Source organism: Scedosporium apiospermum, assembly GCF_000732125.1.
Source record: "Scedosporium apiospermum strain IHEM 14462 chromosome Unknown SEQ_SAPIO_0110, whole genome shotgun sequence".
NCBI lineage: Eukaryota > Fungi > Ascomycota > Sordariomycetes > Microascales > Microascaceae > Scedosporium > Scedosporium apiospermum.
The window spans coordinates 499,209-523,103 of record NW_015971811.1 but is presented as its reverse complement, the minus strand read 5'-3'; the positions used below and the strand labels follow the sequence as shown (position 1 = coordinate 523,103).

The 23,895-nt window shown below is 51.9% G+C and overlaps 3 protein-coding genes across 3 annotated transcripts; all 3 read right to left on the bottom strand.

Annotated features, from left to right (window-relative positions):
* Positions 1-104: 104 nt before the first annotated feature.
* Positions 105-3,215, bottom strand: SAPIO_CDS7110 (uncharacterized protein; the record flags this gene model as incomplete). The annotated part of the gene is made up of 3 exons (XM_016789032.1): positions 105-1,374; positions 1,634-1,777; positions 2,551-3,215. The coding sequence occupies 3 exons, from the start codon at positions 3,213-3,215 to the stop codon at positions 105-107; spliced, it is 2,079 nt and encodes a 692-aa protein (XP_016640859.1).
* Positions 3,216-7,532: 4,317 nt separating this feature from the next.
* SAPIO_CDS7109 (uncharacterized protein) lies at positions 7,533-9,035 on the bottom strand (the record flags this gene model as incomplete). The annotated part of the gene is made up of 4 exons (XM_016789031.1): positions 7,533-7,957; positions 8,027-8,365; positions 8,479-8,906; positions 8,992-9,035. The coding sequence occupies 4 exons, from the start codon at positions 9,033-9,035 to the stop codon at positions 7,533-7,535; spliced, it is 1,236 nt and encodes a 411-aa protein (XP_016640858.1).
* A 5,033-nt stretch (positions 9,036-14,068) lies between these two features.
* On the bottom strand, positions 14,069-16,580 carry SAPIO_CDS7108 (Uncharacterized protein; the record flags this gene model as incomplete). Its single annotated transcript, XM_016789030.1, has 3 exons — positions 14,069-14,330; positions 14,610-16,075; positions 16,200-16,580. 3 exons carry the CDS (start codon positions 16,578-16,580, stop codon positions 14,069-14,071), a joined length of 2,109 nt encoding a protein of 702 aa, XP_016640857.1.
* Between the last annotated feature and the right edge of the window lie 7,315 nt (positions 16,581-23,895).

The following is a 23,895-nucleotide window of genomic DNA, read 5'->3' as shown; positions in this document are numbered from 1 at the left end:
TACCAGAGTGACATACAAAGTAAATAAATGTCGGAAAAATGTAAAAAAAAGAAACAATGAAACGGAGAAAAATGAAACACGAAAATATCGAATAATCTTGCGTGCTAGTAGTGTAACCGCTGGCGAGTCGGCGTGGGAGCCGGCGCCATAGATTCTTCCGCCGATCCTGGAAGCCCAGGCTCAACGTAATTCCTCCACTCATACACCCGATTCATCCCCCGACCCGCGCCCGTCAACCCCGCCATCGTAGATCTCGGTGTCACTCCGTCATCCGAATGCCGCCGCCTATGCGTCATCGGCGCGTGCATCATAGCCTCTTCGGGGTACTCGTGCCGCGACGATCGGCCGGGACCGGCCCTCTCGGGGGCGCGTGCCCCTCGTCCCATGTTGAAAGCGTCCTCGTCCCCTGTATGCCGCCTCATTAGCGTAGGAACGGCAGGCACGGGCGGGGGCATCATTGGTACATGGGGTGGAAGAGGGCCGTGGCCGTGGCCGTGCGGACCGCCCATCGGCATCAAAGGGGACAAGGGGGATGGCGGGTGTTGCTGATGGATGTGAGGGGGCATATGGTGGAGAGGCTGGAGCTGCGGGTGCGGGACGCCCCGCTGAGGGGAGAATCTATCTGCGAGACGTCTTTCCATCGAGGACCCCCTGACGCCTCGCGCCTTGCTGACGTCGGAAATGTAGTCTGCCGCCGTCCTGGTACTTCGGTCAAATCCATGCGGGACGCCGGGTGCTTCATATCCATGGGGAACGGTGGGGGGAGCTGGCGGAACAACCGTCCCTCCTCTCATGTAGTCATCCCCCCCACCGCCGCCGCCGCCGCCACCAGCACCAGCACCACCACCGACCCTTCTCCTCCTCCTGGGGCTGATAGCAAGCGCCTCGTCGACACCGGCGAGCCCTCTATAGTCATCGTCATCGTCATAATCGTAACCGTCATCATCGTCGTCATCGTCATGCTCATCCTCCATCATTACCCGATGATTATCTTCAAATGCGTCACGCGGACGCAGATGGGAATGGGAACGCTCTCGGTAGCGATGATCTCGAGGGGTCGAGTGCCTCTCGAATCGCGCAGCCAAGTCTCGCTCTCTGTACTCGTGTGCCGAGTGCACCGAGTGCCCAAACACCTCGTCATCCAAATCACTTGCTCCTCGTCGCCCTAGCGGCGGTGCCGTCATAGGTGGCACGAATCGAGAGGAGCCATTTCGGTAAGTAGGCGTCATGGGGAATGTCTCTGATCTAGCTAGTGTGGGGACGGGAACAGGGTCAAAATCGTCATAGGGCTCTATCGGGTCATTGTTGAAGAAAGCACAGTCGCAAGTGTTCCACTTTTCACCGCATATCATACAAAACTGGGCACCACATCGACTGGGGGGGAATGAGAGGTTAGCACTTGGTATAAATAGATGGGATCATGTCACACATGTTAGTTGGAGAGGGAGGGTGGTGTCTTCTCTTCTTTCCCTTCCTTTTTTTTTTTTTTTTCTCAACCCCTTGAAAAATGCGGATGAAAAAAAGGGGGGCGGGAAGTGAAAGCGGTAAAGTGTGCGGGATAAATAAGGGCGGTGGTGAGGTGGCTTGCATGAGAGGGAACAGCCTTGAGCTCAATGATAGGTTCGGATCTTACCATGTCATGTGGTCGCAGCCCTCCTTCAGCTCAACCATCGCCCTACACCTGTAGCAGCGCTGCCAGCCCTGTTCCTTGGCCTGCTGCAGAAACTTGTTTGTCGTTTCGTCGAGAGGGCAGTCTCGCGAAGAGTGCCACTTGCCGCTGCAGGTAACACAAACCTTTGTATTGCACCGGGGGCACCGTCCGACTTTGCGTCCGGATTCTCTGGAGATGTGCTCCGGTTTGATCGGGGTGCCACACTTCCTCGAAGGGCAATAAAGTCGATTTTTCGTCGAATGTTCCACGAATTTGTGGTTCCAAACGTGCTTAAAATCCGAGTCGAATAAGTGGTCCACGTGCTTCAACGGGATAATCTTGTCACAGCACTTGGGAGGCATGTGTTGCGAGTCTGTAACGGAGAGCTTGAAGTTTTGCTTCAAGCATCCGTAACACACTCGATGTCCGCACTTTAGCTTGGCAGTCTTGCCAGTAGGCAATTCGTCGAAACAAATAGCACAATTCGCCCTAGAACGTGGGTGGACGAAACAAGTAGAGCCAACATGTCAGCGAGCTGAATGAAGCAAGTGGATGTGGCCAGGGGAGTGGGCAATTTTCGAGGTTGACGATCGTGACTACAAAAAGTGAACAAGGAAGAAAGACCCACAGTTTATCGGATCGTTCGTATCCGTGAGAATCTCGAGAAAAAGGGTCAAACAGAGATGACCGTCTTGGGGATGTCGTGAGGCTAGCAGGTGTATGATAGCCGCCGTGTGTATTGGACCTCCGAATAGATTTAGGTTTGACATGGACAATGTCCGAACCGTGACCCCTTCTCCAAGACCTAATCTGGGGTTAGCAAACAAAAAGATCCGCCAACCCAGTAATACCACGACCGAGCCAGGAAGCTCTTAACAAATGGCTTGGGACTTGCAGACCTTCTCGAAGTGGGATAAGCGGCCAAGGGATCTTCGGATAGAGGGGGGTCGGGGAAACGATGGCGGATCTGAGGCGGTGTACTCCGAAGTTTGGATGGTGAGCGTCGACGGATCCCTTCACCGGGCCAGTCGCCACGCCTCCCGACTCTGGATCTAGATCTGTGTGTTGAGACGTGCCTTGATTCTCCTTCCTCGTCTTCGTCTTCTTCTGTTTCTTCGTCCGAGTCCTCTTCGTCAGTTTCTTCTTCTTCCGAATCGTCTTCTTCGTCTTCTTCTTCGGTGGAGTCGTCAGAGTCGTCGTCGTTCTCTTCTACCTCCGGTACCAAGGGTACTTTCGACTTTCTCGAGTATCTCGACTCGCTAGGTAGTGTCCGGCGATGGTGCCGAGTGGCCCTTCTCGGGGAACGTCGAGAGTCGCTGCGGCGGGGGTCGTGATCGTCGTCTTGGCTCGAAGGTGTCCATGCGGATTCTCGATCGGAGTCGGAGACGGAGGTGTGCGAGGATTGTTTAGATCCTGGTGTCGAGGCGAAATAACGAGGCGAGGCTGCCATATAATCTTTTCTAGAACTTCTACGACTATCCGTGCCTGAAGTGTGGTGGTCGTGGAGAATCGGGGGATCCCGCCTTTTCCTGTCTGGAGCAGAAGGGCGACGGGAGAGGGACATGACAGCGTTGGGCCTGGTGGACGGCGGCGGGGCGGGTAGCTGGTTGCTGCGTCGACGGGACGAAGAAGCTTGAGGCCTGGCGTCACTGCTTTCTATCTTTTCTCGTTTGGCAGTTCGATCCCTGTACGGCGCGGAATGATGGCGATAGCCACTGCCTGCACTCCAATCATTCTCTCCTGGTGGGGAAGGCATTCGATGATGCCGTCTTCGGCTGGACCGCCTATCGAGCTCATCGCCGTCGGGAAAAGCCATTGGAATCCCTTAGTCAGCCTCAACATTCAGAGACGGGTTGGACAGGATTCCGTTTTGATCGGGCTGCGATTTATTATCGAAAGGGGGCGTGTGGTATCGACTTCAGGCCTATTTTGGCGGCAGGATGAACAGCTGGACAGCCGTGAGTGGACGGTTCTCGTGCATGCATCTAGCTATGATTGGGTTTCAACAAGGACTGCATAACTCCAGATGCAGCCACTCGCATTAATTTTTTTCTCCCTTTTTCTTACGCTTCTGAAATTGTGCGTTGTTTCGGGAGGGACCTGGGTTTTTTTGTTCGTTGTTCGCCCTGAATGAACCAACGGAAGTTGTCAGTCAGTATAAGTTGGGTCCGGGGCGAAAGTAGACACGAGAGGATCAGATTGTCGTCCCGGTTTTTGCCTCGCAGGAGTGACAGGTGGCTAGACAATCGGGAGGATTGGGCAGGAAGTTCAGGTATAAGGCACTGCCGACCAGGGGGGGAGGAAATATGGGTATAGGACCGGGGAAAAATGGATTGACGGAACAGGAATGGGAGAAGCTCGATTTGAACTGATTGTCCAACCAAAAGTTCTCGAGTGGGACGTATACAGCAGCAGCACCAGCAGATGAGAACATGAAGGAATAGGAGAAGGGGAACGGACTTTATGGTGGCTCTCCGTGTTACTTCTCTTTGATCTCCTTCACGATGGCGGTGATGACACCGGCAAGTCTCGCGAGGAGATGAGAAGAGCAGTCAAGGGAATCACGATATTGACGAGAGGTACAGCGGTTTTCGTGTCGTGGACGAGAGGAGTCGCCGGTTGTCAAGACGCGAGAACAATAATAACAAGGGCGGTCGGCGGGGACGAGACCCATACGTGACAGGGCCAGGCCAGGCCAACAGTCGCTCGTTCGGTCGCTGGGGTCACAGTCCTAGGAGGACGAGGTAATAGAGCCTACCAAGCCTCTGTTGGTCGATCCAGCACAACTCGCAGCTTGGTCGAACCGGTCCTACGAGGCCGATTTATTATCAGGAGGGGAAGCGAGAGTCCAGACCGGGCAAGGATTATTCGACGGGCAAGGTCGTAGCTTAGTTTGAGAACAAGCGGTGTCGTGGTTGTGACACCAGGAGATTGACAAGAGATGAACCAGCAGCTCTTTCAAGGATATTCGGGTGCTTGAGCGGAGAAAGGCGATGACGACGTGCTTCGTAAAAGCGGGAGAGTTTGGCTTGGCTCAAATGGGAGCCTGCAGAGTGTCTCTTCCTCTTCCCCAAGCCATCAAGCAGAGGAGGTTAGTTTGGGAAATCAGGAGGCTGAACTTGGGGCCTCACTGTTTTCGTTCGATGATGATGAGTCCGTGCTGTCATCTGCCCCTCTACAGGGGACGTTTACCTGCACCAGTCACAAAGGGGAATAGGAAGTGGATGGGCAGTGGACAGACATCGCTGATAGGCGAGTCACTTAAGACTCAACCGCATGAGCTTGCACAAAACCTGGAAAGGGAATTGATTCTTCAGGTGTCACAGTGTCCAGAGTCCCCTGAGTCACGTGTACGCTGCAGAACTTGGTGCTACCAGCCCCGGACAATCTTGGAAGGAGTTCCCAGCCCTAGGGAGAATTCTAGAGCTCAAGGACGAAAGTACTTGACAGTTGATTCATGTACCTCTACTTTGCCCATCAAGAAATGGTCAAGTACATGAAGTATTGAGGTTAGAGTCCCCTGTCCTCACGATATTGATCGTTCGTTTCCTCACTCGACTCTATTCTCTGCTTGACCAAAATCAACGACAAAGGCATGGACCTAATCTAGTTTACGAAGGCAACGGACGGATGGTCCCCGGTCCAGGGTCCAGTCTTGAAGAAAGCACCAGGTGGCCTCCAACGGCACAGGCTCCGTGTGTTTCACCCAGCGGGCTGCGACGAAGTTAATAGTGCCATTAGGGGGTGCCACCCTGCGTTCTTAGCACCAGCATTGGGCATAGTGTGCAGCTTCCAGGTAGTGCAGTGTAGGCCTGGCGGCCTCGGCCCGAGCGCTAAAAGCGGGGTCGGCCGCTAAAGCTGCTGCTGCCCTCATCCGCCGTGGCATGACCCCTGGCTTCGGTTGGTGAGAGTTGCGCCACCACCGAGTATGACCACTTCTTTCAGTTTGTATTGATTTCGTATCCCACGGGCGGACCGAGAAACTCGAGAGTGCTCAGTATCTACTACTAAGCTTATCATAAATGACCCATCCGAATAGGTATTGATGTTGGTAGACACAGCACGGGCCGATCTCTTGCTTCATCAACCGCACATCGAACCAAGCCATCTTGTCTAGACCGGCGTCCTCTCTGCACTGCACTGCCTCATCTAATGCCCCATCACCAAGCCTGAACAGACCCATATTACCCTCCTCCTGCAACGACGAAAACGACTCGATGTCGATTCCCCGCTCTCCAAGCCCCCACCGCCTCAATCCTGGAACGTGCCTCCATCCCTTCCAAGTGACTCCTGCAGCATGCTCCGAACCGAGACGAGATGCACAAGCTGACCGCATGAGAAACCAGAGGCGAAAAAGATCAGAGGTCTTCTCTCGACCTGCCATCCCTACCTTAGGAGGGTATCTTGCCAGCCCTGCCGCCCCGCTAACAGGGTTTCCGGCACCTGTATGGTTTGTATCCATCCCCTTGGCATCGGGAAGAAGGAATATCCAACGTTCCAACCCCAAGAGCTTCCTTCCTTGCATGCGAGATGCCAACCACTCAAACCAGACAACGTAAGATACCTCAATACCTCGGTACCTCAAGTGACCCCACGAGAATCACAGCTTACGAGGTACTTCACACATCATATCAGATGTTGCCTCTGTCCATCATTGTCTTGTGTTTCCATCCGCCATGTCCCAAGCCTTTGCACTTGCATCAAGTGATCAAGAACCAGTCGATCCATCCATCTTTCTTATCGCCCTCCTGCAGCGCCGCACATCTCAGCTCGTGGGTCCGCTGCTGACGAACAATGTCTTAAACGCGGAAGCACAGCGGCAGGCCGCAGCAGGGCTTGGAGAGAACCCAAGCCCACCATGCTGCCGTCGAGTTAAAGCGGTGCAACAGGCGCAACACTTGGATTTCCCTTTCCCTTTCCATCTCAGTAGCACAAAGTGAACCACGTTGCCTTTGTCATCCCAATAAGCGGCTCGTCTGTCCCGAAGAAGAAGAAAGCAAAAAGAAAAGGAAGATCAAACCCAAGACAGATAGCTTCAAAACGGCAAACAGAACCATCTTCAAAATAGTCAGGATAGTACGAGTTATTTGAAGCTTTGAGCCGCCCGTACCCGTCAGTATTTCCTACAAACATGCTCCTCAAGCGAGAGACATGACAACGCAGGTCCCGATATCCAGCTTGGTATCTTGAGAACGAGGATGCACGTAGCATCCCAGCCTCAGGTTGATACACCTTCCATCTCCGGCGAGGTGCCTACTGCTGTGCCAGTGGTGTGTGACTTTCTCCGGTAGCACAGCGTCTCTTGATTTTCTAATAGCGATTCTCCGGAGCGGAGATTACGCTTCAGAAGGCACCAGCACTTCATGTTTCTTGTGATACACTCGGGAGCCTACATAGCATTTACATCTAGTGTCTTTTTAGGGCGCTCTTAGTAGAGCCTACGCTTTTCACAGCTTTGATGTTGTACACCCCTTGCGGTTAGATTATAAACGGTGCTCGATTGTATACAGCCTCTACAATGGGCTGGAGCTAAAGGAAGCCGATATCAAACTAACGGTCCATGACTTTGCTCTATATAACCTAGTTTCGATGGGGTGATTCCAATTCCCTCACGAGCCAAGACGAAGTTCGGTGATGGAGCCCAGCCAGATGGGAATTTGCGTGCCTCTACCGCCATTGCGAAACCAGAGAAGAGCGAAACGCATTCAGTATCTCAAATGGAACCTGAAGAAGAAACAAAAATGAAAAGAGCCCTCATCGAAGGTGAAGGACTTTTGAACCCATCAAACAGGCAACCCCCCTCGACTCGACTTGGCCTTGACCAAACATTGGCCTATCCGCTCATATCTGCACCGTTCGGCAGGCATCGTGCTTTGAACCCTCACTCATGTCCACAGTGATAGAGCTTGCGCTTGCCCTTCCCCGTGCGCGGCATCACGCAAGTGCAGGGTCCAGACGACGAACCCCTGTTGCGGTCCTGCATGACACATGGGCTAGGAACCAGGTTATGGGGATGAATCATGGCCTTGGGTATACCCGTAGCACGGCAGATCCTGTGGGCCAAGGGAAAAGTGCATCGGATACAGCCCGTACAATTGGGAGCGCAACGCTCGCCCTCCTTGGGCTTGTAGCAAATCTGCTCGACGATCAGGTCGAGCCAGCCGGCCAGGTGGCTGTCCAGCCACTCGTGGTAAAGGGGCGAGGTGAGTGTATACGCGCCGCAATAGGCATCGAAGATCTTCATATACTTCCTGTATCCCTTGGTGAACCTTTCCGCGCTCATGATGCCGAGGTTTGCCATGGAGCCTCCCTAGAGCTCTGACAGGCATCCGATTCGGGAAATGACCCAAGCCCGCACAAGGTCGGGGTACACACCGTCGTAGTCCACGTCCATGGCTTCCTGGAATTGTTCACGGAAGTCACGGCCCGGACCGAGTTTCAAGACGAATTGGGCAATGTCCTGGACCCAGGGCTCTCGCTTGACGATGGAGAGAATCTTTCGGTCCTCGTACACATCCCAGTCCTGTACCGTGGTGGTCCAGGTAGCACGCAAGCCAACGGGATCGAAAGCCAACGTCTTGCTGGGTTTGGTGTCTGTGACCAGCTTGTATACGACGTGCTTGGTGGGAATCCAGTCAAGCGTTCTCTCGGACTTGAGGACGCTGGCATCGTTGACGTCGAAGTGGATGATTTCGATGGATCGGATAGGAAAGCCTTCTCATACAAAGATTAGCCACCCATTCTTTTCGTCGTCCCAATCCAGGCACTTCAGTCTCCCTCTCTCCCCTCCCTGGAAAATGGTGTGGTGAAGGGGGATGAAAACTTACAAGCCATGAGCTGCCAGAAGAATGGCGCATACAGCAGATGTAAATCGCTCTCAGCCCTTTCCAAAAGGCTCATTTTGAAGGGGCCGGGATATTGGATGCGGCCGAGGGGGGGCCACAAGATCGAATCTGCATGATGGACCTCGGCAGCCACATTGTCAGTGTGGTCATGGGCCCACCCCAGCCGACCCTGGAGAACCATGGCCTTGCACACGTACGCGGCCCGGGCGAGGTAGAGCCTCATGTAGGCCCACTCGCAAACGTGTCGATGGCCTTTGTTGTCGAGAGGGAAAGACTGGGGCATACAGTAGTACTGGGGCCCTTTATGGTCATCCAGCTCACAGCCGGGGCAAGCGCGGGCTCTTGGGTTCTTGCAGACTACGCAGAGTCCGCTGTTTACGAACATCTCACTCAATTCATAGTCCGCACTGCTATCGAAGTCAGGTTTGTCGCACTTTTGACAAGAGAGCAGTTGCATGAAAACTGATTTGGGAGGATATGGCCTGTGGAACTTACCTGGCATCTATGCCTTCGAATTTTCCCTTCAATGCGAGTGCCATGATTGATAGAAGCGTGGTGGTATTTTCTGAGATGTGAACAGGTTTTTGTGGATGAAAAGAACACTGTCTTGACTCCGTGCCAGACTTGGTTTTGGAGATGGGAGAGAAGGAAAGTTTTTGCGGGCATGACAGATGTGAAGATCTTTGACTCTCTCTTCTTAGGGTTAGGATTGGGCAAAGGAAGGTACTATGAGGGACCTCAAGGGCTGAAGACTGTGAAGGATCACTCTTTCCAAGTCTCTCTTCACATTTCTAGCCCTTTGAGTGGTTGCCATGGTGAGTTGTGGAAGATTCTAGTTTGTGATGGAGTCATGAAGTGCAGCTGGTGAACATAGGGCAAGAGCGATGGTTCTCCATGGCTGCCGTGCCAGGCTACAGGAGAGCTATTTCCTGACCTCCAGATTGAAGAAGAGCCAGGCCAGACTTGTAAAGAGATAAATTAGCTAGCACAAATGGATATTCCCTCTTCAGCAAGGTTGGATCCCTGAGATGGATGCTGCTGATGTTCAACAGGTTCTCAAGGGCAGAATTTCTACTGGAAATCTGATTCTTAGAAGCATCCCTAACTCGATATCAGAGCACAAGGAACAGCTTTGGTGACAAGCGGGCGTCAATGGCTGCCCGTCGATAGATCCTTTTCTGCCCATACCTGAGTATTGGAAACAAGCCGAGTTCGAAGGGACTGGGGAATATCACGAAATACGGGACCAAATAGACATATAGGACAAGCAAATAGGAAAGACCTAGTGAGTATTGCGCCAGGGCATTACACGCTCCTCAAGGCGTAGAATCTTCCAACCCAGCACACTTCTATCGTTGTCGACCGGGAGGATCACCTAGTGAAGTCCGATCGAGCTACCCACGAAGGACGCCCCCGACTAAAGAAACCGCCAAACCCGCCCGAAACGAAATGGTTCTTGGCATGTGTATCATGGGAAACGGCATGGGGCTGTCCAGAGGATCCCTTCCGCATCATGGACTCATACATCACCCTAGTTTCCCCAGCAATATCCTTCCTAAACAAGAGTCCTAATTCTTCACGCAAAAGAAAGCAAAACTGAGCCCTCCAAGCTCAAAGAAAAGCCTCATCTACCCTAGAAAGGTCATACCAGTAACATCTCCCACTCATGAAGCCGCGCAATGTTCATTCATTCTGGGCGTCGTTCCTGCACTTCTTCGAGCCTAGATATCATGACCACTCCCTCACGGTTACCACTCGAAACAAACAACCAGTTCCACTGCTACCTTTCTCCAGCAAGTAGCACTGGAACGAAATAAGAATGGCAACTCGTACAGCATCCTGCTTAAAAGCTCATGCAAGCCATCTCTAACCCTCTCCGAAGCGATATCCACCTCCATCTACCTGTCCACACACAAATCTCGACACCCACTTCGAAGAATCTCAAATCAGCAAAATATTTCAGGAAAACCTGCTTCGGAGCAAGGGAAGAAAATAGCAAGGCCAAGGGAGGGTAAAGTGGCTAATTAGTAGAAGTGCCGCAACTCCCTTTTCAAGAGGAAGCAAAGTAGACGTCACTAAATAGCCCCCCCCCAAAAACCCCCTCGACCACATCTCGCTAAACACTTTGAAGAATGGAAGAAGTTACGTTTTCTTCCTGTGCCATTTTGGAGTTAATATTGCCCCGAAAAAGAAAAAAAAAGGGAAACTTGAAATGTAAACGCAGGCCCAACCGGTTTTCAAAATTCTCTTCAGGGCCCACCCAGCCACAACCATCAACCATCCATCTCGAAACTAAGGGCCTCACAAGTTACACCCAAGAGTAAAAAATTACTCAAGACCGCAACGGTTGGATGTAAGGGAGAAGAGGAGGAGGAAGAGAAAAGGGAATCATCTGCCGCCGAGCAATCTGACCGCCGGCTGATCTCCCTCGTCACACTTGGTCATGTATCTGAACGGCGTAAACATCATCCCAGAATGCAAGGCTTTCGATTCAGAGTAACCACATGCCATTCCTCTTGAGCCAGCAGGGTTAAATGCATACACGGCATAGACGCAGACGGAGAAGAGAAACACTCCATCAAGAACACTCACATAGCAAGAGAGGCGAGGGCACTGTTGCGCTATTATTATATTATATATAATACATCTTACACCCAAGCGCAGCGCAGCGGGACACCCATCATCCCCGAGAAAACGAGGTTCACGAATAAAACGCTCCCAAAAAACATGTCGTGTTTCAAACGGCCTTCAAAGAATCAATATCAACCTTGGAAACAAAAACGTTGCAACCTAGACACGCCAAGGGGCCGACTTGAGGAATAATAAAGCACCACCCATGTTCCAAGTTCATCAAAGTCATGAGAGAGAGAGCAGACAGAATAACAAGAGTAAAAAGAGAAAGAAAACAGGAAGAAAACACCTCGCCAAAAATTGGTAAGAAAAATATAAAATATCGTTCCCCAATCAGAGTGGAAAGAATTGAACATCTCACGGTCTCCCAATTGATATAAAAAGAATTCCATCACAACGCTAACAGGAAGGAGGGACAGTCCCACCGTGCGTCCTTCACGGGATCCCAAAATTCCACTCCGCGCCTTGGTTCCATGCTGGGACAGGCGAGAGACTTCGCACCCGGACACACGGGACTCAGTTGTCGCTATCTCCGGATAGCGGCAAGGCGATATGGAGTCGGCAGCGGGGAAAGTATCGGGTATCTTAGCAGGTGCAAGATCGACCAGCGGAGGGGATAGCTACAACTGTAGCCAGGCCAGTAGAACCGGACACTTTCCGCACTGCCGTGAGACGAGGAAGAAGAGGAAGTGCGAAAGAGCAAGCCGCTCTGTTCCTGTCTCACTACTATCCCTCTCCTTCTCCTCCATCACCCCTTTCATTTCGTCACAAATTTCCCTCAAAAGGCACGGATCTCCATTGAAGAGCTGAGTACCTCCAATTGTCGTCGTCATGGTCTCCTCGACGGAATAGATCGATCGCGTGAAGGAGGGAAGCAAGGTTGACCCGGGGTGGTTGGCTCCCTCGACCACTGATTGGCTGAATGTATTTTCCCGGATATTCGGCCCGAATCCCCTCACACCTTCACTATTACCCGCCAACCACACACTGCAGCGAACGGATGAGATCTGGCGCCTATATGGGCTTTGACAAGAAAGGGGGGAGGGGAAAGAAGGTTTGAGAGAGAGGGGGAATTCCAACGAAATCCATGCTCCCCGCGTTGCTTTTCTGCAGCGTTTGTGCGGAGCGAAAGAAGCCGGATGCTGAAGAAAAAAGAGGTGTAGGAGTCGTACTTTGCCATCTCTAGGGTATCGTTTCTCCCGCAGGTGTCGCCGCCGCCGCCCGGCCGGAGCTGTGATTTTTTCCCCACGTCACTTTCCACTCATTTTGATATGTCGTCCATAACGGCGTTGCATCCAATTCCAATCGGTCGTATCGTCGGTCGATATTTTCGAAAAGCCTAAAATCCTGTAAAATGTCCATTCGCCTTTTGAGCTCAGACACCCCCTTTTCAGACCCTGTCCAGGTCATGAAGCAGGACGGATTCCATCCGCAAGCGTTGTCCCAATCGAGAATATGTTGTTGTTGTCGTACGTCATCGTCTGTATCTTTCCCCACACTCGGCTAGAAACGGAGCTCATCTCATCTTAGTAGAGGATTCCAAGACATCATGAGGAGTTGCGACGTACCGTGACAGGCTGCCTTTGACTATCCAGTTGCTAAATCTTCATCGGGCGATGTTGTGGTAAGACGTCGTCTTCATCACATAGTCATCTCGTCTCCGTCGGATGTCGTTCCCTTAATCCCGCATCGCACACACCATCCATAGAATACTAGGTGGTTTCGTTAGTCACTTTCCTCCCTCCCTTCTGATCAGAAAGGATGGAAGTCCAGAAGAATGACCGCATTAGCGCGTGCTGGTCCATATGCGGCTCGAGAGCGAAGCGGAAAGGCCGTACGTGAAGTGGGGAACTGGTTAATCCCGGAAACAGAGCTGTAGGCAAGATGCGGCCGGTTCTCAATGGGTCCTAAATTAGAGACGGAAAAAATGCAACCGGTTCAAGCCTCTGAAAGAATTGGATCCAAGAGCTCTCAGAGTTCGTAATCGCCGCTAGTAAAGCCCTTATGTTCGGCCAAGTTGGAAGTGATACCCCATAGTCAAATCGAACTAATTCCGACCTTGGAGACTTCCGTTTCGAGAGGCTAGCCCCAGCCAAAGGAGGGCAGACGGGAAATAATAGCCAAGACATGAAATGCCTTTTCCTTTGGTCGCAGATGCAGATCCCCGGCCAAAATAGAACGGGGGCTGGAAAAAGTGAAGCGGTTAACGACCGTATTAAAACGTTGGGCTTTGGGTTGCGCCGCTGATACACGCAATGGCGAAACGAAGCGACCTCGAAACTCATTCCCACCAAAGTAGCGCTTCCAATCCCCATGAACTGGGGTAGTGGGGAAAAAAATGACCAAAGTCAAAAAGGCCTATTCCGCTTCCCGCCCGCTGGCAGGTAGCGACAACCCCGACTTAGATCCTCCCGGTTGGTAAGAGGGGAATAACGTATCATGTAGACGCACCCTACGCCAGCCATGGGTCTCGGGAAGTGGATATTCCGGAGCCGGTGGAGGGCACGGCGTTGCAGTAGCAGTCCGCCTAGAGCAAGGCTTTGCGGACACAAAAAGAACGTTGACGGTTGACGTGAACTCCCAGGTCCCGGTCCCGGTCCGATCGGCTCCAAGGCAGATCAGTAGACGCGAAAAACTGGAATCGTCGAGAATAGCCTTGGCATATTCTCCTATTCCTGAAGAAGCAGTCTCGATGAACACCCAATGTAAATTGTTGCAGCCTTTTTTTTCACCCCCCCTTCCCCTAATAACTAGGGCCAGCGTCAAAGACGGGGCCGAAAAGTCAACGGGGGGTCGGTCAAAGGCATTGGGAAATGATAATGAGAGGGCATTAAGACCATTGTAACCGGTAGTAATTGTTTCAAAAGAAACGAAAAGTATGAGAGGTGGGGAAAAAAAGTCGAAGCTTCTTTTTTTCTTCCCCCGCGACTCGTTACCATCGTCAAGCGTTGAGGAACGCCCTTCTTCGAACCTCAGCTTCTTTGATAATTTCGGCCGCTAGGCTGAGGCTGGGCGCCAACACGGCATATCTCTCAATTTCCATAACAACCTCGTTGATGATGTGGTCAATCGTCTCTCGGCTGTGGACGAGCGTAAGCAGGATGCTCATCAGTGAAGGGGACATAGTTGCGCCCATTACGAGCAGCGTCTGCGATACGATCGACAGAGCTCCTTGCCAGAGATAAGGCATGTGGCCGGCGTGACTGCGGTGAATTTGTTAGATTGGTTTCATTAACTGCATGTTCGGCTCTCATTCAAAAAGAAGAATGAGACATGGATGTGGTGGGCAGGGCAGTATGTGGTGTAATAAAGGGGAAATGGGTATCTATATTAGGCGGGAAGAGTGTGCGGGGGTTGCTTGACCTGCAGCTGGGAGAAATATGGAGGCCCGCCGCAGAATCGAGGGGGGGACCACTCGACGGCTTCAATTATTGGGGGGGGGGGAGGAAGGAAGGAAAGTGGGAGGGCAAGTTTCAACTTACTGTGCCTGGATATGTTCCAATTGCCGGATTGCCGCTTCGAGGCATTTATGGCAGCTTTCCCGTACTGATGGATCCAATACGGCGTTTTCGTTATCCAGAACGGCCAAGATGTAGGGCCGGTAAATTATAGTTCGGCATGCGAAGAACCTGAATCGTAGGACCGTTTGGACCGGGTCCACGAGCATGGTCCGCGCGAATGGGAACTGCAAGGGCATAGGCAATGACTCGTACCACTGGGTAAGCTGGTAGTCGAGCTCGGCCACGACCGGCTCCAGACTCGTTGTCGAGGCCATGGAATCCTTGGAATAGATGAGCTGGCTGACGCGGTTCAACAACCTTCGGAGAGCAATCTCGGCCAAGAAGTACCAGAGGTCATCGCGTCCCACGGCTTCTTGATTATCCTCTCCTTCAAAGCCGCCGGGGAGGCCGACATTCTCTTCAAACTGCACCACGCCCGAGTGGGGGAGGTCCAGCTCGGCAAGGAGGTCGCTTTCGAAGAGAAGGGCATTCCAGTAGATACGCTCCGTCAACTCGCGCTGCTGAGGAGGGACACGGTTCGGTGACATGAGTAGAAGTTGTAGCTTCGTACTCGTAGTACACAAGAGATTCCAAGCCTCTAGAGGCCTAACCAGATAGAAGAGATAGGCCGCCGCCAGGAGATGACACTGCGCTGCGAGTACGTGGTTCGAAGTCATCATACCGGGAAGCAAAGCCCAGGCCGCGGTGAAGTATTGAAGGCCGGGGGGATCCTCCTGAGGGACAATACGTGAGATGCTGCCCCGCAAGCTCGCCTGGCCGAGGGCCAAGACCAACAAGACAATGCAGCTCTCGGGACCCTCCCTAAAACCGTTGGAGAGCGCGGTTCGGTAATGGCTCCTCCAAGTGAAGGGGTTGACGCAGGCATACCACACGTTCACTCGCTCAAAGTACGCCTCGATGTAGGCTTGGGTATTAGACAAGTCGACGCAGGGAGTTTTGGTGAGCGAATGGAGAGGGTCCCGCGCCATTTCGAGCTGGAGCAAAATCTGGGGGTCGTAGGGTTGAGAAACGAGATCACGGATAAGGGGCCACTGGAGGAGGTGAAGCGCGGCATTCGTGTGCACCTTGGGCATCGTCGAGATATTGGTGGGGCTCGTCCAGGTACCAAGGCCGCCGTTTGGAATGATAGACACAAAGTTGTTCGCGGCGTTTCCAACCATGAGGTTTTCCCCACCGCTCAGGGCAGTTCCGTTGCTCATCGAGGGGGAATCGTGGGAAATATTTATGCCGCCGTTAGCCTGGCTGTTGACAATGTTCATTTGCAGTAGATTTTCGATCCTGCCAAGGCGCTCCAGGATAAGCTTGTCGCCAGCATCAAGCTTGATTCCGGGCTCGCGGTAGATACACTCGGCGCCGAGCTCGGTGCAGAGCTTGCATTTTGGCTTCGTGCCATCGCATCGGGACTTTCTGGATCGGCAAACCTCGCACTACAGTTTTTGTTCCCGCTACGTTAACAACCACGGAGCTCCACCACTTCGATGCTCCAAATCCCATGAACAAGGAGAAAGAGAAAGGGGAGGGAAAATGGAAGAGCAAAATTTAGCAACATACAGCAATAGTAGCCCTCCTCCTCGGGTAATCAGGAGTGGAGTCTGGGTTGCGCCTTTTCAGAGGGTTGCTGCTAGGACCATCGTCGGCCTGCTGCGACTTTTGGTTTCCGGCGGCCATGTTTTCGGATCGGGTATCGGTGGGCAAAGAGAGGTTGCGCGCCTTCTGGGCGGCGCCAAGGATGCCTTCCCTGCTGAAGCTCGCAGCCCGCTGCGTCTTGATGGTGGCGGGGGATTTTATGGAATTTACGGCACCGTTGGTGACTGAGTTGAGGGCGCCGGAGGGTATGTCAATGGTGAAGTTGTCACGAGTAGGCATGGTAAACCGGGCGGTGGCTGCTGCTGTGGCCGATCGAGGGGAGTCGCCCGTCGAGGACGGGGACATGATTTTGGTTTGGAGGTGAAGCTGTGTGGAAGACGTGGTGGGCAACGGCGACGGCGTTGTTGCTCTGAAGGTTCAGAGCAACCCTGACCCGAGGTGAGCTTGTGTGTGCAGACTTTCCTAGCCGTGGTTGGTTTTGGGGAGATCGACAACACAACCCCGGATTACACAGTTCTGTCGGCTTCTTTTTGGGGGGGTTAAATAAGAGGGACGTGGAGATAGCACAGCACTAAGAGCTTGGTCAAGAAACAGAAGTAGAGTTCAGACGACGATGTGTCGAGTATAACAAAAACAGGGGATAAGAGATAGATTGAGGTTAGAGACGAAATAAGTTTTGGCGATGAAACAGTCCAAGAGATGTCAACTTCCTCAGGTGAAATGGTGGAGTTGGAAACGGGAAGCAAGAGTGAATGAGACGAGAGGAAGCTACAAATTGGATGTAAGCACTGGGCCGAGGTGTTATTATGGCAAAACGAGACCGGATATTGGAAGAAATGTGGAGGATCAGAGGTATCAAATATGGGGTGCAGTGGGTGGTGGGTGAGAGCGTGGAGCGCCTGCCACGCCAGTTCAAATGTAGTTTACAAGTCGTCAAGCCTGAAGTACTTCTTGCCTCTACTATATATTGCCTTGCCTCCCAAGTACCTGTATACACTACCAACCTGTGATCGTTTTTAGTGGGATCATTGAAATGGGAAATAAAAGATGGGGAAAGAAGTGATGGAACAAGGGTCGCTCTCTCGTTCCTGAACCGTACTTTGGTACTTTGCTATAGGTTCCTCCGTCGTATTATATTAACTGAGATGGGGACGACAAGGTCCTGTTGGGGGCAGTTCCGGGGTAAGATACGTGATGGCAAAGTAGCGGTACGGTCTCGTACCCGATGTGATACCGCACGAACCGTTGGAGGGTACATTTTAGTTACATCGCGGATGAACGCCCACACGTACCCACACCACCCCAGAACTACTTCGTACGAAGTACACCGCACTACCTGTGTACGAAGTGGTGTACTGTATTGCAATGGAACTTCAGACGAGTGCCAATTGAGTTCTAGATAGGTCAAATGGGGAATGGGGAATGGGGAAGAGATGCGGGGGCCACCAGAGTAGCCACTAAAATTTGACTGAATGGAGGCGAGTTTGGTCGAGTGGGAGGAGAAAGCGGGCGAGCCTCCAAGTCAGGCTTTGCCCTCCACAGGACAAGGGCAAAGGGAATGTCAGGGTCGGCGGCGCAGTCGAGACCCTAAAGACTGAGATACAATGTACATAAGAGGGTCGAGGACAGGGGCCCAGTAATTTTCTCAGACAATCCCGATCTCGACATCTGTGACAGCAAGCCCGAAGAACCAACAACGAAATATCACTGTGGAGTAAGACAAGGCCACTGACCTCCCACGCAAAATCTACACAAAGTGGGAATCGTCACCGAGCTGGCAGTGCAGTCGCCAGTGGGCTTAATAGTGGGCATCATCGCTCACGGGGACAATTTGTTTGCGAATAGACCAAGAGCTCTCACCCAAGAACTGTGTCCCCAGATATCCTACACGAGAAGGATGGAAGCCGACTGGTCTGAGCCTTTTCCCACTCATGCAAGCCACCGCAATGGGAGGGCGGTTGAGGCGCCCACCTCCCCAAAATGATGGGAGAAAAGGGCTCGCTAACAGCTCTCGTGCTCGTGTGGTCATTCCTCGCATCAAGGATAGATGAGTACGGCACCACCAGTGAGATTCATGCCATTAAATTTGTTGCGTACGACGTGCCACCACCTGCTCCTCCTGGCGCGCCACGCGAAGGCGTGCCGAGCATTTGTTACTCAAGCTCTCGTGGCTTTCTTTTTTTTCTGCAAGTAATAACGATTCAGACGGATCAAGTTATGCCGCACCTTTGGCTGTGCCATCCTCTCACATCATTGCTTGCATTGGCATCTCCTCAGCGTACAGGGTGTCGGGTTCTCCGTTCTCCGTGTGCTGTGGTTTTTCTTGTTCGCCGATTCCCTATCAAGGACCTGCCTGCCCCCTGTCATGCTGACCTTACCTCATACTCTATCTTGTTATGCCGATGATCCATCCTCTTGCAGTAGCACGCTCGCAGTCCAAAGTCCATCAAGGAAATGTACTTCGCAGTGAAGAGCAAGAAGGTAAAAAGTGCGGGGAAAAGGCCAAGGTACGCCCTGTGCCTGCTGTCTGGGCACCAGGCGCGGTCGCCAATCACCTTTACTTTTCGCTCTTAGGGATGGGGCAAATGTAAAATGGGTGGGCTGCCTTGTATGTTTGCCCAAGCTGTGTGATTTACACCTTGAGAACTTTCATATTACCATGCCCAGAATGATATCTTCATGCCATTGCCGACAGCTTGGCTCGTCTATTATGGGTGTGGGTATTTTTCCTACCGTATCTGGATGAAGCATAGCCAAAACAGATCTAGCCAGGATGTGCGCCGCAAGATCTACCGTTCGCCGAGGAATTCGAGACGAAGAATTCTACACGAATTACACGTCTCCAAGGTGGTGCGGTGGAGATGGCCACCTGGGTCCTGTCCTTTCATGCACAGTCTAAATCAAGGTTCCTGCTCCATCTCATCGCCTCACCTCCCACCCTCTCGTTTCTAGGCGTCCATACCATCACATCTAGAAAACGGTCTCGAGGTTGCACACCACGGAGAGTACCAGATTCTGAAGGAGTCCTGGGCGAAATGAATAATCTAGATTTAATTGGCATTCCTCGTCGCCTTGGGCGGGGCCGTGAGATGGAAGCATAGTCCCGAGCATGATATTCCTCCACTTTTTTCCCCAGATAATGATCTCCAGATCCTGTCTGTCGAGAGGGCTACAAGAAAAGAGTACGTGTACGGACATTGGCCTTAAGTAGCTATTATTTCGTAAATAATCCCAAATTGTATGGAAATTGATTTAAGCGTACGAAGGAGGATAGACTCCCCACTAAGGGCGTGCATGAAGGATCTCTTAAAAACGGACCCTCCCGTGAATGATCCTCACGTCAATACCAGCGCCGTGTCCGAGAAGTTTAGAGTCGAGAACAAGCCTTCCTCGACGGATCCATAATATCAGTTGCCTCCGGTCCCCGCCCGCCACCCGTACTACTCCTTTCGTACTTGGACCTTAAAGGGTCCAAGTCGGATATCAAGGCAAAGGACCGGGACTCTGACAATACTTCCACCACTGGTTACCCTGCTCCTTGAAAAGCCACATCATCCGGGGCCACCAGAACACACCTGTGGCGAGAAATGATGGGGTCAGAAGTCCGAGCCCTCTTTCCAATTTTCAACATGTCACGAAATGACAGAACCAAGACGTGAACGAGTGAATGGACGCTTTGTTGGCGTCTCATTGGATGCAGGCTTCGGAGAGGGCCCTCGGATCCAACGGTTTCTTGGTATTCAGACTTGATATGTATGGCTTGAGAGGGGTTGCAGAGACACTGCGTGTAGATGAAGCACCGAGTAACATTGAATTCTAATTACTGATATTTCCCATTGTCGTCAGCACCTCCATCCTTGGGCAGCCTCAATTTATCAAGACTCAGGTTAGCCTCCTCCCTCTTTACGATGTATTCCGGAGAACGAATAGCCATAGCCATAGCCATAGCCATTTGATATTGTTGTTAGTCCCAAGACCAGCTCTGTGGAGTGCACAGGGCCTGCAAATGCCATGTAACGCTCCAGGCCAGCCTTTTCCCACACACCGCACTCATTCAAGCTTGCATTCGTCTCTTGACCACTCCACTTTTTCCCTTTTTCCTTTGTCACAGAAAAGCAGGGTTCCGAGATTGGCGGCTCCTTGGGATTGAGAGATGGGAATTTTCTCTGATTCCGTTCGAATACCCTTGCAAAGGAAGACTCCCAGAGACGTGGCTCCCAGGGTTTCGCTTCTGGCGGGCGTGCTCCGTAGTAATCTTAATCTTACGGCAAAGGGTTACTCCCGGAATGATACGACGTGTGAAAATGGAAGGGTAGGTGTTGAATGTTTAGCCTTTAGGGTGTTCGTGTGTCTCCCTCTTGAAAGCGCAGGCGGGAAGCGGATCCGACACGCCTAGCCTCGAACGGGATAGTACCAAAATTGATGATTCTCTTTTTCTTCGTTCAGGGAAAGACTCAGTCGAAAACATCGCTCTGGATTCTCCTTTTTCTGCTGCTCGCACGTATGGAGGTACTCATACGTGCTTCAGACCTTAACAGAGCAAGCCATCGATACCTTTGCGATCTCCCATTTGTTTCAATGGCAGTCAAGACACGAGCTTTCAGCACCTTCCTCATTCTTCCGGCTTACCTTCAGCCCACATTTAAGATATAGCCCAGTGCCTGCTATTGCTATTCCGTCCTCATGACAGGTCTGGCACGCTGTACCTGCATTTTACGAGCCTATCGCCATCATAACAGTGCTCATATGGGACTATAATAAGAAGTACGCGCTCTTTTGAGTTGTTAGAGTGGCCGTGGTTCTATGTGTATAATTGGCTGCTGAGGACGAGTGGATGCTGCCCGTCATCTAATAGACACTTACCTTCCACTTGCCGAAGGGTAATGTCGCCTTGAGAAACAGGACTGTAAGTGAAGGTTTGGTGCCACTCTTGGAAACACGAAGCCAGGCAACATGAGGCGCTCCTTGGTAATAGCATATCATACATGCAGGAAGGCCGCCTCCTCCCGCTCTCTATGGAGCTGCGGTACCTTCAGTTGTAAGTGCCGTCCTCCCAACACCACGGCGAAGCACCCCAAACTGTGTTATTTTGGGATCCATTGCTCAAAGTATGCAGAGCCGATTCATGGAACTATAATTAAAACTTCAATGGATTTGGAAAAGGAAAAGAATGGCAAACAAGAATAGAGGTGAAGGAAGGGCAGGGTTCCGTCGGCAGGTCATCAATGATTCTATTCTCAGCAAGCGAGGATTTGGCGAGGCCTCTAAGCCTGCACCTGCGATATTGGGGCTTTTCTGCTTCTCTTACATACAGCCATTGACGAAGTAAGGATCGGAAATAGATACCAGGATCAAAAATACAAATATAATCTACAAATCCGGACTCGGTTCGTGTTGGCAAGATCAAGGGCACGTGTTGGATCTGGAGGATTTTTGGCACTTTATATTTGCTTCCCGTAGGTACTTACCTGCATTAATGTATTGGCAGTAGTACGAAGTAAGCCCCAAGAGGCGGATGGATGGATCAAATCCATCTCGGTCGACGGGGATGGATCGCCCAAGCACCAACAAGGCCTCGTCGAGAGGCCCATTCGTTCATATGTCCAGTCCCGAGACGGATTAATCAATACTACGTTTTTGTCTTCTGGAAGGGAGGCTCTCTTCTTATTCCGATATTGGCCGTCCCTTTTTCGTGCGCCAACGCACCTCATGCTGTTCTGATGGGAACGAGAGAATGTGATTTGATTCGAGGCGGGACAGGGAAATAGATGACATGGTACTGGGCATTGAGTGTGCCGAACGGGCCGAATACTCGAATGAGCAAAGTTGGACGAAGAGGTTGCATGGCTCTTGAGGGGGGATGGGGGAGGGCGAGAAAGGGCCTCTAGAACGACAACCAACATTGGCCACTGATATTAACCTTATCCCGTAAAAGCCACTGATACCTACCGAGGTAGAAAATTAAAGGTCGCAAGAAGGAAATTGAGTGGGTAGAGTCGGGGTTGCCCTGCTTTTCCTGTGTGTGTCGCACCCTTTTTGCACCATCTCACAATGGACCAAAACAGGATGAGATTAGCAAGGGAGATGCTGATGAGATTGATCTCGAATGTTGCTCCCAAGCCTGGCGCTACACCCCGAACGACGCTAATCGAAGCAAACCCTTCCCGATCTTGATGCCAGGTTCGGGGCTTGCCAGGCTAGCGGACGCGCTTCGGCCTGGGGTCCTAGAGGGGTACTGTACGCTACAACGGCTCTTCTTTTTCGGGCCTGATTCCGGAGCCCTTGCAAGAGACTCTCTGCTCGTGGACATTGCATACGCCAAGATGCAACGCTGTAGTGGTATTGGCTGGCCTGACCTAGCCCGGGCGCTTCTAGTGGTACTACATCAAAATAGGCGATGCATCTCCGGACGCGTCCGCATGCAGTCTTGACAGACACGGGGAGAGAATGGCACTCTTACCCACACACGACATCGATCCCATTGAGCGAAATCCGGTGTCTGCACAGTTTCACTAGCGATACTGCCTCGCAGGACCGTGCCTTCTCGCCTCATTTCTTCTTAGCAACTTTCCTTGTTGGGAAAGAGGAGACCTTCGTTGAGCAAAGGCGGAAGAACAAACTCGCCGCTTTTAGAGATCGTCGCAACTTTGAACTTCATGTAAGGTTACCAAACGTTCAAGCTTCTCAAACAATAGGCGGCAATGGCATTCTCTGTCGACCCGAGCGCCGAAGTGTTGTCTGCAATGTCTCCAGGTACCTCGGTACTTTGTCGTCCTTGTTCAATACTCATAGAAAACGGGGTCTCTGTCCCTCCACCTCGACTCCATTTCCTAGCAAGCATACCCAAGCCATCCCCAGCTTCCCCAGCTTCTGTCTAGCGTCCCCCCCCACAACCATCTGCGTTTGGACCGCCCACGAGGGAAAGGGCCGTCTCGGAGCCTTGTTTCCCTTTTGCGTTCTGTTCGCCGTCCTGCCTCATCCGGAAAGACGGTTCGATCCTCCTGCTGGTCAGGTTCTGGTCCACGCTGGTCATGAGGCTTTGGGCAATACCGCTCGCTATATATTAACAGCCCACCTCTTTTTTATCTCACTTGTACCGTGTTCCCAGCCTGACACCGATAACCCAAGGGAACTTGCAAGGGCAAGCCACCCTGTTGCCTTGTTTTAGAAACGAAGCAGTGCTTCCAAGTCCTGCGTAGTGGTCATGTTATTTCGCTTGAGCGAAGAAATGAAATAAAAAAAAGATTCCTCCCGATCCGCACCGCTGGGTCTCGTGTACAGGTTCAAGGATCCTAATTTTCTAAGGCCCGCCAGAAACACAAGTGTGTTGGCGGCGGGCCTACTCTTCTTGCTTTACGATGGAGCGGAGATGGGAAGTGGTGTGCGCGTACGGGAGGATATTGAGGTGTGACTTGATCGTTTCTGCTTTCGAGCTATTATACGAGGTAGACACGAACCCCTGGACAATGTGCGAGGACCATGTTTTCAAATTGTTGCAAACTAGAAAGAAGGAATCGTTGGAAATAAGAAGGGGCCAACCATAACATCTCTCTGATTTGAACGGACAGTCATCTCAGATCTCAGGAGAGGCTTTCTCCATCGCACACTATCTTCAGGATCAGGGATCATCATCGTCCCTGCCGCTCGATACCAACCTTAG